Here is an 18,989-nt window from a genome sequence, read left to right on the forward strand (position 1 = left end):
TTAGCTCAAATTACAAAACTTCATAATTTTTTTTCTTTTTGTCTGAATATTTGAACCAATGAATGATAAACAAAGTGGGATCCAATGGTTTGCACCATCAGAGACGCTCATTTAATCACCACTCATTTCTATTTGCCAAACAAGCCTTTTCTTTTGAGGGTTGTAATTCAAGGCAATCCCTAGATATTTTGTCTCTTCTTTGCACCATTACTAATGGAGATTATTTTCTTCTTCTTGCGATTTCTTACTGACTAGGAGGCATCTAAGTTGCTATCAGACCAGAAACACGAGTGCAAGTGCACACTTAAACGGGTGATGTTGACTGCTGATAATGAAGATGGGGGTTCTGCATCCATACTTCTCCACCAAAGAGCCCAGATTGGGTCGACCCTCAATCGATTATCACCCTATCTATGTTTATCTGTGAATGCCTGTGTCGTATCTGCTCGATACTAATTTCCTGATCACTGTTTGCAACGACTAGAATCTACCTCAGGGTAGTGGACCTTGGGCTTGTAGCAGAACTACTCCTGTATATTGAGTCTGAACCCTCTTCTGTATTGACCAAGATAAAGATAAATTATACACTTATACACTTTGCAACCTAAGCAACACTTAAACAAAAGAACAGACTTGATTTTGGTCAGTAAACTTGATGCATTTGCATGTCTATAATCACAAATGAAGGCAATTTCTCCAGGCTCGCCAGGTTGAGTCGGGGCCTTCGATATATATTGCTCTTCTGGCATAATATTGCCTCTGAAAAATGGACTCAGTTGTGTTTGGGAAAGAGCTAGAAGAGCAATGAACATGTTTGCTTTTCTTTTTCTTATTTTGATAGGCAAATGAAAATGTAACTTATTGTGCCTGTGGAGGACAGACCCGCCCATTGACCATCAAATAGTGATCTTGGCTGTTTGTAGTTTGTACCATGATACATTCTTTATTCATCCCAAACTCATATAAGAAATCTTCACTGTCCATTTGGTCCAAATGAAACATGTACGCACCTTTGGGTTTCTTATGCGTTGCCCACTTGGTCCACCACCTCTGGAGACGGTACTCCCAGCCCCACCCCCCAGCCTGTAAAAGAAAACGAGTACTACTTATGGATGTTTCTGCCTTTCTGGTATGTAATTTTCATAGAATGTTCACCCTGATCTTTGAGCCAAGTGGGACTCCACCATGAAAATTTGAGTTTTGAACTTCTTTTGACCGGGCTCAACTTGAAGCCTGTCACCTGACTCATCTTTTTGAAAGGCTGAAAATTTGGGGCTAAGCTTTTTTTTTTTTTTTTCTTTTCTTTTCTTTTAAAAACTAATTGGAAGAAAGCTTATCCATGGCACCCAAAAGCCTTACTGAGCGATTCTCTTAGCTCACATATCCATAAAAGCTTAGAGAAGATGAAACAGAAAGCACCTTATATAGTTATATATATATATATATATATATATATATATATATATATATATATATATGGCCTGCTGCATGTCCCTACGTAGGGTGCAGTTTTATTTGCTTGTCATGACAAATATCCATATGGGTGGTTAATTGTGAACATTTCCATGAACCCATTTAATAACCATCAATGACCCTTGAGAGCCATACGTACGTCAAGCAAACAGAAGAAAGAGAACAAGAGGGGGCGGGGGGGGGGAGGGGGCAAGTCAAGTGGGCAGATATGTGCCAAATGAGTCACTAATAAAACAAGAGGGGCACGCAACCCAAAGGTGGTGTTCTAAGATTGGATGATAGAAATTTCAAATTAGAGTGACAGTTTTCTTGTTTGCAAGTCCAAAACCCAAGTGGAGTGAGAGTGACTGAGTGAGAGAGTTAAAGTTTGAAGAAAGAGAATAATAATAAAAACAATGAAAGAATCCTTGTATTCCTTAACATGTCGACCAGGATGAGATGGGTACAATATATATACATAGAATAAAATAATAATGGAACATAAGAAGAGAATAGGCAGTTGCCTATGTACAATCATTCCTAATTGATTGTCTTTCTAATTTAGTTGTTTCTAAATCTGTATGAGAGCCTCCATTGGTAATCGTTGATCTTGAGAGAGAAGAGCCTTCATTGGTAACTATAAATATTGAGAGAGAGTCTTCTTTGGTAACTGCTAGGGAGCCTTTGTTGGTAACTACTAAACTAGACTAAGAGCCTCCATTGGTAATTGAAGCAAATGAAGCATGGACCGGAGAAAGTCAACTCTACCCGAAGCAAGAGGTTTGGTAAAATATCATCCAATTGATAATCAGTAGAAATATATTGGATGTCTAGATTTTTGTGGAGAATATGATCGTGCAAAAAATGAAAGTCCACTTCAATGTGCTTCATACGAGCATGAAACATCGGATGCACTGCCAGATACGTAGCACCAATATTATCACAATAAAGAATAGGAGGAATGGGTTGACGAACTCCCAAATCCTGTAACAGAGACTGAAGCCATAGTAATTCAGTGGCAGTATTAGCTAATGAGCGAAATTCGGCTTCAATGCTAGAATGGACAATGGTGGGTTGTTTTTTAGCACTCCACGAGATTAAATGGACCCAAGAAAAATACCATAACCGCAAGTAGACCGGCGGTCATTAGGGCAGCCGGCCCAATTCTGTAAAAGCAACTAAACACCCAAGAGAATTAGATGCAAAGAATATCCCATACTCAATTGTACCTTTGATATAACACATAATGCGTTTTACTGTCGTTCAGTGATCGTTGGTCGGATTCTGAAGAAACTGGCAAGCCTTGTTCATAGAAAACGCCACATCTGGCCATGAGAATAACATATTGTAAGGCCCCAACAATGTTGTGATATTGAGTGGGATTAGGAAGAGGGTCACCCTTTTGACAATCTAGACGTAGGAGCCATAGGCGTGGTCAAGGGTTTAGAGGCTACCAGATTGGTCTTCTGTAGGAGGTCCAAAATGTAGCGTCGTTGGGAAAGAAACAGCCTAGTCTTGTCTCAATGAGCCTTTACTCCAAAAAAATAATATAGAGATCCAAGGTCCTTAAGAGAGAAACTCCGAGACAGATCTGAAATAAGTTGAGAAACATGAGCAATAGAAGAGCCAGTAACAATAATATCATCAACATAAATTGAAATATATAGAGAAATATTACCTTTGGTATAGATAAAGAGAGAAGGATCACACTGGGAGCTTTTGAAACCAAGACTATGAAGCCTGCTACTGAGCCAAGAAAACCAAGCTCGAGGGGCTTGACGAAGACCACAAAGAGTTTTTGTTAACTTGCAAACATAATCTGGACGTGTCTGATCTTCAAGACCCTGGGGCTGTCTCATATATATATATATATATATTCTTGAATAAATCCAATCAAGAAAGCATTGTGGACATCTTGTTGTTTGATGTCCCATCCTTGTGAGGTGGCCAAAGATAAAACCGTATGGATAGTGGCCGGCTTAACAACAGGGCTAAAAGTGTTAGTGAAATCGACACCATCAACTTGAGAGAAACCCTGAGCAACTAATCTTGCTTTATATCGCTCTACAAAACCATCAATATTTCACTTAATCTTGTAAACCCACTTAGAGCCAACAACATTCATAGAAGGATCATAAGGAACAAATTGCCACGTGCCATTTTTATGAGAGCATGAAACTCAAATGCCATAGCAATACGCTAGTGAGCAGACTTGGACACTTAAGAATAGGAAGATGGTTCTACATCACTTTGACTACTATCTGCAAGTATTCCTTCAGGTAAAGTATACCTTGTGCCAATCTACGCATGTTGGGAACTCATGGAACGAGTGATCATGGAATGTGTCCATACAGCCAGAGCAGGAACAATTGGTGTGGTGTCTAGAATGTCTTGGAGCAGCCGTGTTCCCTGGCGTAGAAGCTCTATCCGATTGTCAATAGGAGACAAAGAATCATTAATATCAATTGAAGAAGATCTTATAGTTGTAACTTATTCAAGAGAAGGAGAATCATGAGGAGAAATATCATTCTCCTGTGCAGCAGTGACTGAAGGAACAAGTAGCAGGGTGACTAGTGCTGAATTCAAGGGTTTGAAAGAACTCCTCTCTTGAGAGATCCCTGGGAACTGTTTCTCATCAAAAATCACATGTTTGGCAATAATTTCTTGTGAAGTCACTAGATTATACCACTTGTACTCTTTATGAGAAGAACTATATCCAATAAAAATGCAACTAACAGATCTATAGTCCATCCTGTGCTTGTTATATGGCTGAATAAAATGATAACAAAGACCACCAAAGCTTCATAATATAGAATAATCAGGTTTTCAACCAAACAACTTTTCATAATGAGAAAAATTACCAAGGGTTGGAGTAGGTAACCGGTTAATGAGAAACACTACAATTTCTGCTGCTTCAACCTAGAAGGATTTGGGGAGAGAGGAGGACGCCAATAGAGAGAGAGTGGACTTAATAATATGTTGGTGTTTCCTTTTAGCACTTCCATTCTGCTCATGAGTATGAGGGCAGCTTACTCGATGCAAAATTCCTTCACTTTCCAAGAAGGGAGATAATTTTTGAAATTCTCCTCCCCAATGACTTTGGAACATTTTAATTTTAGTGGAAAATAAATTTTCAGCATGTCTCTTAAATTTAAGAAAAACATAAAAAACATCTGATTTCCTTTCAAAAGGATAAATCCAAGAGAACTTTGAATATGCATCCATAAACAAAATATAGTATCTATAACCTTTTGTAGACAAAACTGGGGAGGGTTCCCATACATCTGAATAAATTAATTCCAAAGGCTCTGAAACACTACTAGAAAAAACTAGCAAATTTAAACGATGAGCTTTGCCTAATTGGCAAGCCTCACAAACAAAATTATCATTCACATCTCTTGAATAAGGCAAACAAAATTTAGAAATCACTAATTTAACAATTTTCAATGATGCATGTCCAAGTCGATGATGCCAATCCTGAAGAGAAGTTCTTTCTCCAACAAGCACTTTGGCTGAATTTTCTCTGTCATCATTGGTTCCTGAAAACTTATAGAGTCCATCTCTACTAGGTCCTTTGATTAAAGTTCTCCCCATACGATCTTTTAATAAAAAGAAATCCTGGTGAAATTCAAACACTAAACCATTATCTCTTGTAAACTTGCTAATAGAAATCAAATTCTTTGTCAAGGCAGGACCATGATAAACATTAATGTTGATCACAATTTAATGAAGAAGAACCTATACTCTTAATTGTCAAACATTCACCATTACCAATTCTCAGTTGATTTGTACCCAGAAATTCAGACTTATTCTGTAAGTTATTAGCATCTAGAGTCAAGTGATGGGCTACTCCACTATCAGGGTACCAAGTTGGGTCAAAATTAACTGTTGAACTATTATAGGAAGACATGCCACTATGAAATGCAACCGCAAGATCTAGAGAATTATTGTTGTGTTCTCCTTGGTACAAGAGATCGTACTTTTATAGTATTTTAGTGCACCATGACTAGGTTTGCTACACACTTGAAAAATAATTGGATTACCATTGCCTCGACCTTGTCATCGTCCAGATTGATTGCCACGCTCCCTGCCTCTGCCACAACCATAGTTCCCTTTGTAATTCTGAAACTGAGAGTTGTTATTGCTACTCTTGCCATTATTGTTGTTGTTATTTGCGGCTATATTGGCACTGGGAGCTTCACTAGAGACATTATGTTAAACAAACCAAGATTCATGACTAAGGAATAAACCAAGTATATCATTGACTCCTAACTGATCAGCATCAATTCTATTAATAATAGCAGTGATATGGGATTCATATTCACTTCCTAGCCCAAATAAAATATATAGAACAAGATCCTCTTTCGTTACTAGTTCAGAAACAACAAACAGATTGTCTGCAATAGTTTTTTGCTTTTGGAACATATTCACTAATGGACAAATTGCCTTTCTTATGGTTCTGTAGTTGCCGCTTAAGCTGTAGCACCCTAGACTGTGAGTGAGAAGAGAATGATCTCTCTAGGGCGCTCCAGACTTCAGTTGCAGTAGACAATCCAACAACTTGGGCTAATATGTCCTCTGTCAGAGATGCAAGAAGCCAACTTAGAACAAGTTGATCCAACTGTACCCAAGAAGAATAATTTGGGTTAAGAGTTTTCTTACTACCATCATTTGGATCCATGATTTCCTCTGGTGGTGCATTGGCCGACCCATCAATCAAGCCCATTAGTTTGTAGGCTCTGAGTACTAGCAGGGGTTGAGTTCTCCATAGAAGAAAGCTTTCTCCATTCAACGTGATGGTGAGATAGGGAGATATATTGGGAATGGAGTTCATGGCTACAAAAGAATCAACACTGTTAGATGCCATAGGCTTTGATACCAAGTTAAAGTTTGAAGAAAGAGAACAATAATAAAAACAATGAAAGAATTCTTGTATTGCTTAATCTGTCGACCAGGATGAGATGTATGCTATATATATACACAAAGAATAAAATAATAATGGAACATAAGAAGAGAATAGGCAGTTGCCTATGCACAATCATGCCTAATTGATTTTCTTTCTAATTTAGTTGTTTCTAAATCTGTATGAGAGTGTCCATTGGTAACAGTTAATCTTGAGAGAGAACCTCCATTGGTAACCGCTAAACTAGACTAAAAGCCTCCATTGGTAACAGTTAATCTTGAGAGAGAATCTTCTTTGCTAACTGTTAAGTAGCCTTTATTGATAACTGATAAACTAGAGCCTCCATTGATAACTGCCAGACTTGTGGAGATAACATATGAAGAGCTTTCCTTAATGTGGATCTTGATCTATGTTATCTTTTTCAAAATGAGAATGATGGAAGAAAGGTAGCACCGCACCACAACCACCACATAATACACACAGCCCCTCCCTCGCTCGTCTTTCCTTTGTCGTTGTGAGTTGTGACGTTTAGTCGTTTACATCGGAGTCCTGTTAAATCGGGGGGTTTGACCTCTGTCAGACCACTAAGAAAGGTGAGGTTGCAGCAATCAATGTCCCACTGAATAAGCAGTTGAATCGATAAGCTCTAAGTCATCTCCCATGAGTTAAAAAGAAGCATTACGCGACGTCATCAGCTTGACCAAAAGACTCAACGCATAAGGAGTCATTATGCATGTGGAATATATATATATATATATATATATATAATTGATGTAGGCTTATGGTCGGTTGTTGCAAATTTGAGCTCGATATGATCGATTTTAGGCTGAAGTGAAGTGATTCTCCTCCAGCTGGCATGTAAACAAACTTGTTGGCTGTCCTAGTACGTACGTAGCTCTTATTTAATCGGGTCCATATCCAATAATGGAAGCACGCACAGAAGAAGCTTGGTGGCCACTGGCCATGGATCGATGGAGATGCAAGTCGGAAACATACAGACAGAGCTGGGTGGAGAACTACTAAGTGCGGTGTATCTCCAGATCAAATTCACAGTCGAAAAGAGGCGCAAGTAATGCCACTCTCTCTGCATATGATTCTCTAATTATTGACAAAAAAAGAAGGTTTCTCCATTTCACCTCATATCTATCTGAAAGTTGAATCAACAAGGCAGTCCAGTACAGTAATGGAGGGAGATTCTCAACCTGGGTGTTGGTGTTGGTGTTGGTGTTAGCTCAACTAATTATAGAAACATCTTTCAATTCGTTAAAATTGGAGAACCCACGGAATCTCATTATTCACGTTTGACTAGCTTATTATTGCATTCATGGAACGGAATTGCTCACGTTGAGCTACCAAATTAAAAGGATTTCTATTTGTGTTTATTGTGAGTATGTATTTTCCTTTTTTAATAATCTTTTGATTGATAATACTCCACTGAACTAATTTGCTCAAGACGTAGTCTGTAGAAGAAGCACTCACCATTCATCAATATTCTTGGGTCTGCCTATGAGTCTATGACCTCTCCCCACAAAACCCGGAGAAATTTTGGGTCTCAATTAAATCCCCAAAAGGACGAAGAAAAAGAGAAAGCATCATTGCTTTGGTCTGTCCCTGATCTCAAAATGGTTTCAAATCATCCACTTTTATCCTTCAAATTTTCAATATTGTTAAGACTATTGATGAATAGAGAAGCTAGTGCAGTAAGACCATGGCTTTGGCATGTGAACTTCATCAACGGATTCTTTCTAATGAATTAATTACATAACTGCATTCACTGCCTACTTACTCAGAAGCACTTAGGAAGTACTACTAATATCTAAAAGTTCTCAACTTGATGGAGAGATGCTTTGAAATCAAAAGGGTTTCAAGATAAAATGGACTCAGACAGCACACGTGTAATGCAATTTTAATAAAAACAGTAGTAACAACAGTGGTGCCATGTTCCGGTTGAGGACAAGAAATGGATAGAGATAGTGTTTGATTGGGTCAATAATCTATTTCCATCTAAAATCAGGCAATGAATAAGGCCTATTTCTTCCCCAAATATGACATGCCCAAAAGCCACTCTGCAAATGCACAAATTTGGGCTATTGCTGCCTTCTAGATCAACTATATTATAAAATTTATTACAATAAATATAATATGGTAATATGATACGGTTTTAATTACCAAATATTTATTTTAAAACATACATAATACAACACATATTATGTTATATTACATCATATGTAAATGTTTTTATAATTTTATAAACATAAAACTATATAAAATATACATAATAAGCAATAATATATTAATTATATGTGACACAAAAAAAAATATTATCTATTATTAGAAAAGCATATAATATTTATAATTTATATTATTATAAAATATACATTATACAATATAATATATACTATATCAAAATACACATTATAATATTATATATTATTATTATATAATTTTACTTAAACCAAGCATGGTTATCAATCAAATGTTTCTTTGGCAGAGAATTTCTGTGAATACTTTTCTCATTTCCTTCCAATCATCCTGTTTCCGTCTTCAAATCAGTAAAATATACAAGTAAAACTATACCCAACCCAACCCCAACTCAACGAAATCATTCTTACATATCTTAAGCGCTTATGGATGGTATTTTTTTGTGCAAAACTAAAGCTTCAATCAGAAGTTGTTCAAAATTCCACTTCTTAAAAGGTAATAGTTCTTCACCATCTTTCATTTGTTGTGTATATATTTAAATATTTACATTTCTTATTTGCTACTTCTTTTCGCAATTGGATGGTTTACATAAAAGCTTGATTTCAATTCCTTTTTTTTTCAACAACCTTAGGCTGATATGGTAATATCAATTCAACCTTTTCTTGTTATGTTCATGTTCATAGTTCCTTTTTTTTTTTTCTTTTGGGTTGCTACTTTTGCATTATTCCTAGATGTGCCGAATATAAATGTAACAAGGAAAGATTGCCAAATATACCAACTCATTACAAAGAATAAAGCTGGGATTCTCATATCCAACTTCATCATCCAAGCCCCATTTGATCAAGAATAAGAAAGATTATTAATAAATTAAAATCCCCAGCATTTATATTTTCATGAATATATAATCCAAATTAGGGCAAATATACCAACTCATTATAAGCTGCTTCTTGGAGAGGTTGCATCAGTTGGTTAAGTAATCCGGATTTGAATGTATGATTCTGCAAAGAAAAATCAAATAGCCGTGTGGAACCTTTTATCTACCAAACTACTTTTTTTCCCAAAAGAAATATCAAATTATCTATTCAGAAAAGTAAAATAAATATCAGATTTGGTCACGTTATTTTCTGTAAAAGAAAAAATGCAACTGAAGGCAGATCCCAACTGCAGAGGTTTGCCTTTCTTTGTTTTAGTCTAAGTAATAACTTTAATTACCTTGAGGAATGGGCACCATTTGTTTAACCTTGACTTATTATCTCCAAACTCATTGTATTTAAATTAAAATAACATACACATACACACACACACACACATATATATATATATATATATTCGGCCCTATCCTCACTCTAAGGGACACCTCCATTGGAAAAAAACCATCTTCTGTTTCCTTTTGGTACATTACTTGGTGAAAGGAATCCCCCTTATAGGTTACAAAGGACGAAGCAGCTTTGTCCTTGCAAGGGTAAAATTTTCTGATGGGAGATCGTATTTATATATATATATATATATATTCATATTGATGAAAGATTTTAGGCTTCATGCTTAAGATTTTAAGCATATATTCATAGTATCTCGGAAGCTTCTGCCCCCATTCACAAAGGCCATATACAGTCCATGCATGCATCGAAGGAGCCTCTCGAATACAGTAAAAAGCTCCAATTCGCAACTTTAGAGGAAGGAAGACAGCAAGCAAGCTCAAGGTGTGTTATCGTACCCAGCAGGGGTAGAATCGGAATTCTCTTCTCTTTTTTTTTTTTTTTTTTTTCTTTTCTGTAGGCTGAAGCTTCCTTAATGAGGTAAAAGATGGATAGATGATGTGTTTGGTAAACGTGTGCAACACTTGTGTAAGATCTTTGTTCCTAGTGTCATCTAATTATTATTTATTTTCCTTTTCTATTTGCTTAGTGATAACTTGTTTGTAGCATTAGATTATTTTTGTGAGCAAAATGGCTTCTATTTTAGTATTTGTGGAGAATGATGTGGCCAATCCAGATTATAGTAAGAGAAAAATTCATAGTGTAATTGTCACCCTAGCTAGAGGCTACGCTCCCATATTAAAAAGTAAGCTAGACAGTTTTGTCAAATTGCCCAAAGCCTCAAATTATCAGCGCAACAGTGATGGCAACACCCATGAACCTATTCATGGAAAAGGTGGTCTAGCCAAGTAGCATAGCACTCTAACTGCATATTCGTCGAACTCGATCTGATTCAGTCCTTATAAAACGGTGCTCACACCTTATTCACATCCACTTGAATCCAATCTTATATTCATCTTTTTTTTTTCAAAATTTTAAGGGAAAATCTATGATATAGAAAGAGTTTTGACCAATCAAAGCCCATCTATGAATTTTGATAAATAACACCTGATTTTTTATCAGGTTTATGATTTCAGTTTATTGGTCACTTATTTTACAGATATCATATCATATCTTTTCCATATCATAGTCAAACCCAATTTTAAAACATAAAACATCTTCTCGTTTTGGAGTACCTCTTGATGATAGATATATAGATGAATTCTAGACAACGACAATGATAATGATGATTTTTTACAGAATATATATTTGAAAATCAAATTTTTATTTAAAAAAGAATTTAACTATGATAATACATTAAATCCAGGTCAATCCCAATCAATCGGTATAATTTCATCATTTCATGTTTAACAAAATGCATTTACCATTACTTTAAAATAGTGCATCAGATGTGCCATAGGTTTTACCCATATTTAAATATAAATGTTGACAAAAATTTTTATTACTTGTTTTGCCCTTTTTGTTTCGAAGTAAAATATGGAGAATGGTAAATTTTGACCGTGTTTCACTTTTCCCTTGTTTGTTCTGCACCCAAAAATAGACGAAGTAAAAGAGTTTATTCTGGTCGGTAAGTATTTGTTCAAGTAAAAAATCAGGTCACAAAATCTAAAGATTTGAGACCAAAGCTTTTTCTTTCTTTCTTCTCAGTCAACTACATAGGCAAATCATGTAGAAAGAATTCCAGTTCCAGGTGTGAATGAAGAAATAAGCCCATATATACATGTGAGATTAAGATCCAGATCAATTGTTTGTTGGCCCCACCATCAAATAATGCACGTGCTAATTAGTAATGAAGAGGAGGGAGATACCATGATCCTGGATGGCTGAAATGATGAAATGCCTCTCGCACCATCTTATCACCAATCATGGATGGTGAGTTGGTGACCCTGACCCTGTTAAATACTTGTTTGTTTCTACTTTCTACTTTCTACTTTCTACTGCGCTGTGGACTGTGGTGCTGTACTACTCGCTATTTATTAGTGCCCGCCAATAAATAAAATAAAAAATGTTGCTGTACTTGATGTTACGGAAAAGAAAAAAAATACTGTATTTATTTTAATAAAATTAAAAAATGAATAGGTTAGTGGTTGACCACGCCCACGCCGAGCGCCATGGATTGATTGCCGCTGCCTATTGCTTGTGTGCGTAACATGTGAATCCCACCCATGAACACGGTCTCACACCTATATTACTTACCCATATCCATCCAAGCCCCATGATAATATATATAAATATATTATTAAATAAAGTCAGAAATGGATCTGCTCCATCCGATTTTGCATCCTGCAAGGAGAGCACAAGTCATTGGATTCATTCACTCCATTCAATTTAACCATCTTAATCTGTAGCACTTTTTTAGAACTAGGACGCCCGTGTTAATTATCTTGTCCTCAGGGATGAAAAGGACTGTTTATAGCAGTTTTAATCGGATGCTGATTTCCGGCTCATGATTCCAGATGGGTCTGTTCTGTGTGAATCCGGACAATGGCCAACTTGGATGATAAAGGCGTGAACCATATCACTCCCATCTCTGTTCTGTGTTCTGACTCCTGTCCAAGCAGAAAATACAAGACAATTTATGTGGTCGGGAGTAGGGACAAGCTGGAAATGTGAAACCTGAGTGGGTTTCAGTGTTTCAGGAGGGCTGGCTCCTGGCTCTGGCTGGATGGATGGATCATCGGTCAAGACTCAAGAGTTGGTATGGTACCAATGGTCTAAGAATCTACTGCAATGATTTTTTTTTTTTTTTTTTTTTTTTTGGGGGGGGGGGGGGGTGACCAACACAAATCCCAGTTTGGAATTAGGATGTCATCAATAGTAATATTGAAGCAGTGGGCCCTTCACAACCCCATTCCCATGGGCCATGGGGCATCATCATGAGGAAGTCATAAACTTTAGGATACGCAACGCATACTCCGATGTCCGAACCCCCGGACCACCTTTCAAGTGAATAGAATCTTGTAGGACACAAGTCACAGAACTCTGGGAAGATAGAGATAGAAGAGAGAGAGGGGGAAAACGAAGGGAAATGTATCATTATCATATGTGAAGGGCGGGCTAGCGTTAAGCGTTGGTCCCCACCGTGAAGGGGACTCTGCAGTCACGTACAAAAGGAGAATTCGCTTGACATCACAAGCCGGAAGAGAGAGGGAGAGAGGACCCCTCGGAACGACCCCAAGTAGAAAGGCTTTTCGTTTGGTCTCTGTGTCTACATTGCATATATGATTCGTTTGTCCACGATTCAGAAATATCATCAAAAAGCTGAGGCTCCGCTTATCCTATGGTCGTCCATAGGACTGTTCCAAACAGCAAGCAATGTGGATAAAGCAAGCAACAAGGGAATCATAAAAATAAAATAAAATAAAATAAAAAGCCTTCCATTTAAAAATGAAACAAACACCATACACGCAGACATGACACACCCAAACAGTCAAAGTTGGCTTGCCCACATTCCCTTACTATCATCAGCCCCCCACCAAAACCAATGATCTTCTCTCAAATTCGAGTTAGGCAGAGGACGAGGTTATCTAGGATCCATGGCGATGCTGTTTCAGAATCAGACTCGATATGGCCACTTTACAGCAGGGTTTCCCGAATTTTGGTAGTGGTCCGACCTAGGATATCTGGCAGATTGATAGTGGTCTATAACTCGGGCTGGGTTATGGCAACCAACTAATACAAGATCAATAATGGAGGGCCAATGAAGCATCCCTCAATCAGATTGATAGGAACGGAAGGAAGGGGGAAAAGAAAGAAGAAAAACGAACCCCTTTCCCATTCGGTCTACGGCAGCCATACATGACCCAGACCCAGATAGATATGGAATAGTAATCCTACAAGTCTACAACTACAATCATCAGCAAATGAAGTCCCTTTTCTAAAGCTTTTCCGCTTTACTCGGACGACCTGCTATTTCATAACTATAGTATCAATTAAGGCCTTGAAAAAAATGTTCTTATTTGTAAGGTCCGCTTTCATAGTGCAAGTGGGGAGTGGGTACTGCAATGCGGAATGCATACCAGATGTAAGGTCTCTGCTCTTCTCTTCTCTCCCTCCCATATGGGTGGATGCGAGTGTGGACTCTTCTTAAAATCATTAGTGGACCTCTGCCGTCAATTTCTTGGTCACATACATTCACAAGGCCAGCCCCCTTTTTTTCCAGTCCACACCTCAATTCCATCTCTAGTGATGTTGCTTGGACGCAGATCTCACACAAACAATAACAGTAGTCATAATAACAGAAACCCATCACAACTGAAGCAAAAGCATCAACCCCCCCTCCCCCCTGCAAAAGCAATACAAATGCCAGATGCCAAATGTATAATTCCGCGGCATCGAAACCTGCCCATGTGGGTACCATGCCACATGGATGGTAATAATTCATAAACATCCAAACCACTCTGAATCACCAACAGGTTATATGGCCAGTGGCATCTTGAAATATCAGGGAACAAATTAAGCAATCACTTCAGAACCAAGGATTTCAGAAACAAAACTTCCATGGAGACTGGGGATAGATTAACATTCCTGAAATGCCTTACAATAATCTAAGGGAATTTGCTAAGATGTCCAAAACAATCAAATAAAGAACAGTTTAAATTAACTACCACTTGAAAAAGAGAATAAAAAAATAGCATCATCTCCCAGGATATGACTTTCTCCAACGCTAGGCCTGTAAATAGGTTTATAATTTATCACCTTCACCTTCCAAACCTCCAATCCCCCTGCTCATTAAAAAAATATTTAAAGAAAAAAATCTCCAATCCCCCATGATCGGTCTGCGTTTCTTTGTCAAGGAAGCACACTGATCTTGCACAAGATGGAAGCTGCAAATTCTATGCCCTCAACTCCAAATAAGTTACAGCTTCGTTTGGATGAGGCATCATCCTCCACCGTGCCGACCACCATGCAACAACTTTTTTTTCTTTTATGATAAATAATGAAAACATTAAATCCGATCACCTACAATACAACATCTGATGAGCTAGCCCATCTTACCGAACACTGCCTAATTTCATTCCCTTCGCTGGACCGCTCCAAAACCTAGGCGAACATGAGATGAAAAGCTTTACAGGTATTCCACTTCAAATGCCATTCCAACAGCCCAAGCAAAGAAAGATACAACGTTTTGTCATCTTAGTTTCATGAGGCATGAGAAAGAAAGATGCAGTGCATTGTCACCTTTGTTGACAAGGCATGAGAGAACCTGCCTGTGGGTTTTAAAATGCACCCACTGTATTCCTGCAAAGTTGAAAAGGTGAACTCATTCAGTGGCCGTCATATGAACAGATAACACATCCTTGTCACTAGCATACTCGACTGCATGACTACAAGATCATCACAAATGGTGGTGCATCAGCCCTTGGCCCATCAAGAGATCGATACATATATAACTTATCAATGGCATCACCAGTGTCACATTCATCCCTGTCCCCGATCACTTCAACCACCAAGTGGGGCATTCTTTGAGCAACCTCCTTGCATCCTTCAAGGGTTAATTTACATGTCGACATCCAGAGAAACCTCATGTTGTAGTAGTGGTGCAAGCCAGAGAGCAAGGCCGAGTTCCCGAATGGACTGTCCCTGATCTCTAGCTTTTGCAATTTGGGGCAACCCTTTAGCACATATGTTAACCCCATATCGCTGTCTCCGGCAAAAGCAACAGAGAGAGTCCTAATCAACTTACCATACTCCCCGATATAACTGAAGGCCTTATCACTGAGTAGGCCAGACACAGCAAGCCTTGTCAGCTTCTTGCAGTTCATGACTATGGCTCCAAATCCTTCATCCATAGGTTCTCCAGTCAGGTGGTCAGGCCGGTGACGCCCCATTATACAGAGGCGAAAGACCATGAGTTCTGGACAGTTCCTTGACATAGCCACCACAGCAGCATTAGTCATCTGCTGGCAGAAATACAGAATGGATCGCAACTTGCTACAACCTTCAGAAATTGCAAGGAGGCCAACCTCAGATACAGCAGCTTCACCATCCTCACGAGCATCGATGGGGAAAACGCGGAGCTCACGGAGTTCCTTGCATGTTGCAGCAACAGCCTGAAGCCCTTCATCACATACAGAATCAAGGACCTGTAGCAATACTAGTAGTAAATGACAAAGTGGGACTTGAATATGGTAAGAAAGTTCTGAAGTCACAGCCTAGACCACAAAAGATAACTTACCCATAAGGTCTGGAGATTATGGCAGTATCGGGTGACAGATTTGAGTTGTTCAGCATTGATGTTGGCATAACTGAAATTAAGTGAGGTTAGTCTAGAACAGACTGGATAGATAGCCGATAGATAGTCAGGCACAATGTCCCTAAATCCTGAGAGACAAACTAGGGACTTGCATGTAGCAAAAGCTGAGAGATCTGGTTCCTGATCTACTTGTGCTGGGTTATCCAAGGTGCTGAAAGAACCTGTTCCAAGATGAGTAAGCTGGGGAACCCGAACCATCAGACGCTGGAGCTGCACCAGGTTGACATGCCGATTCAGCTTAAGCCTCCTCAACGAAGGAGACCCAGCCACCAATCGCTCCAAAGCTTCAAAGTTCACAGGGGATTCGACGCAGTCAAAGATGAGAGATTCAAGACAGGTAACAGGCTCCGGAAAACAGGAAATCCAGTCCACATCGTCCTCAATAACTTCATCATCAATTAGATCAAGCACTCGTAGTTGTCTGAGAAGTCATAGTCATTAGTAGAGCGTTATAAGGTGATCGAGTATACAGATACAGGGATCTTCTACGTTTAAGCAAATCTAATAATATAGCAGAAGTAGCAACGCTAAAATGCAAAGGTGGGGATTGATCATAGCATTAGGGGATCAGAATCTGATAAACAGTAAGCAAAATAGTTTTTTTTTATATATCAATAGAGAGCAAAAAAACAAGAAGATTGATAACCATAAAATGGTATCTTGGACTGGAAGAATTACCCAATCATTTAACAATGATCATGAAGTGAAAGATAAACTGCAGAACGAACAAAACCCTAGAAAGTGAACTCTTTTACATTATTAATCCTGATGGAGACAATATCAAGTAGAACCTCATAACCCAAAATACCGTTTAGGAAAAGAAAAGAAGAAATAGATCCAATGTCAAACCACTTTACGACACCAGTGAAATAGCCAAACAAGCAGCAATTAGATAATTAGATTTAAAAAAGAAAAAGAAAATGAAGCCCAAATACCTGCACTTGGCAACGGCGGCAAGGCCAGCGGTGCTGAAGCCGTCGCAACAGACGAGCACAAGCTCCTTAAACCCGGGGAAGGAGTGAGCGAGGAGGGTCAAATCGTCATCAGTGACAGACATCCGCTTCAGGTGAACCTTTTCCAACCAAGGGTAAGCAGCGGCCATGGCAGAGACCCAGGGGAAGAAGTGGGCACCCCAATTGGGCGGGACCAAGCTGAAATCAGCGAAGCGAGGCTTCCCCTTGAGCACCAAGGACCTCACCCTTTGGAACCTCTCGATTGCCCTGCGCGGGGACACAGCATAACAGTTCCCAATGAAGAGGTCCGTCCGAGTCAGCGCCTCCGCCCTGTACCAAGACTTGCAAACAAGGGACACCGAGTTGCGGTCGCGGCGTGATGTAAGGAAGAGAAGCACGTTTTCCAGTACGTTCTCGAGGACTTGGTCCGGGTACGGCGACGGACAATAATCGACGACGCCGCCGATTCCGACTCCGAGTCCGCCACCACCATTTCCGCCAAAGCTGCGTGTTTTATTGGACGATGCCTCGACAACAGCAGCTCCACCACCGCCGAGATCCGTTGCTCTCTCGTCATCTTCCGACATTTCCGTTCGATTCTCTCTCATCCCCGCTCCTCACTCTCCTCGGATCTGTACCAACCACTCACTCTAAAAATAATGAAAAAGATTGAATCTTTCTCTCCCTTTCTTTCCGTTTTCAGATTACAGCCTCCATCTCTTTGAGATCAGAGAGACGGGTGTAGGGACGGGATGGGAGAAATGGAGATTGAGAAATGAACAATCATAAGCTTTCATGAGGTTCACCTCATACCCAGAGAGAGAGAGAGAGGGAGATGGATGTGTGTGTGTGTGGAATGTGGACTGTGGACAGATGTTAGAAAAATAATTTATTCGGTCACCTCCCCGATCACAGACTCCACTCTGCTGCGCATTGGGATTCTCCGTGCCTTCTCTCTCTCTTACTCTACTATTACCTGGACCGTCGAAAGGGCAAAGGCCAGGGGCTTCCCTCCATTATTTGGGTTTTTTGCTCCAAAAGTCCCCTCTCTTATTTTACTTATATTATATCTTTATCCTTCTCTCTCTCTTTCTATTCCACCCCTCTCTTCTCTTTTCTTAATGATTCTTTCCTTGTTGTGTAGATGTGTAGCGACGTAAAAGAAAATTATTGAAAAGAGGGGATGTAACTGGAAGTCTCCCTCGCTGAAAGGGGTCTGAGTTAGCATCATTTGTCATTTCTAATCTCTCTCCCCCTCTCCCTCTCTCACCTTCATCCCCATCAGATCTAATCTTCTTAGCTCTATAGCTCTAGGCCGCCCCTTCTCTCTACCCTCTCTCGGATGAGTGATGACTGATGCCTCTCCTTTTATTTCTCCTATATATTTTTTTTCGTTGTTGCTGTGTTATTGATATGTTTGTTGAGTCGTGGAATTCAATTCGTCCTCATAAAGTCATACCTCATTGATAAGGATGGTCATCTAGTGGGGCACGTGGAGTTGAACATCCAACGGTTTAGATCGGAAGAAAGAAGTACTCCCAGGGACGAGACCGATATTTTGCTCTTTTGATGATACGCCCCAAGATAAGATACCAGATGGGTAATGGGCTAATGGCCCATTTTTGGGTGTTCCAGTGTCTAATCACTAAACATATATTCTTTCTTGCGCAGTGTTAATGGTCATGGATTTGGAACCCGAATCCATTCGTCACTTGACAAGGAGGACGCTCTTCGGCTCTAATCTTTGTCTGCTTCCTTGGTGTTGGCGAAAACGGGCCACCCCTCATTGCCCTCATCCGTGTCTGTAGCATTTTACGGTTTACTGATAGGAGTAAATACTGAACTCGGCAAGGGATGAAAATAGGTTGGGTTGGTTCAAGGTTTGGGTCCATCAGGTAGGTCTCTTC

At 39.3% G+C, this 18,989-nt stretch overlaps 1 protein-coding gene across 1 annotated transcript; it reads right to left on the reverse strand.

The window, feature by feature from the left end:
• Positions 1–14,354: 14,354 nt before the first annotated feature.
• Positions 14,355–18,504, reverse strand: LOC148876659 (transport inhibitor response 1-like protein). The gene is made up of 3 exons (XM_088956831.1): positions 17,065–18,504; positions 16,052–16,550; positions 14,355–15,959 (listed from the first exon to the last, which is right to left on the reverse strand). The coding sequence occupies exons 1-3, from the start codon at positions 17,688–17,690 to the stop codon at positions 15,201–15,203; spliced, it is 1,884 nt and encodes a 627-aa protein (XP_088812957.1). The 5' UTR covers positions 17,691–18,504; the 3' UTR covers positions 14,355–15,200.
• Positions 18,505–18,989: the final 485 nt, after the last annotated feature.

This window comes from Nelumbo lutea, chromosome 1 (genome assembly GCF_056320005.1).
Source record: "Nelumbo lutea isolate HS-2025 chromosome 1, American lotus-T2T, whole genome shotgun sequence".
Classification (NCBI taxonomy): Eukaryota; Viridiplantae; Streptophyta; class Magnoliopsida; order Proteales; family Nelumbonaceae; genus Nelumbo; species Nelumbo lutea.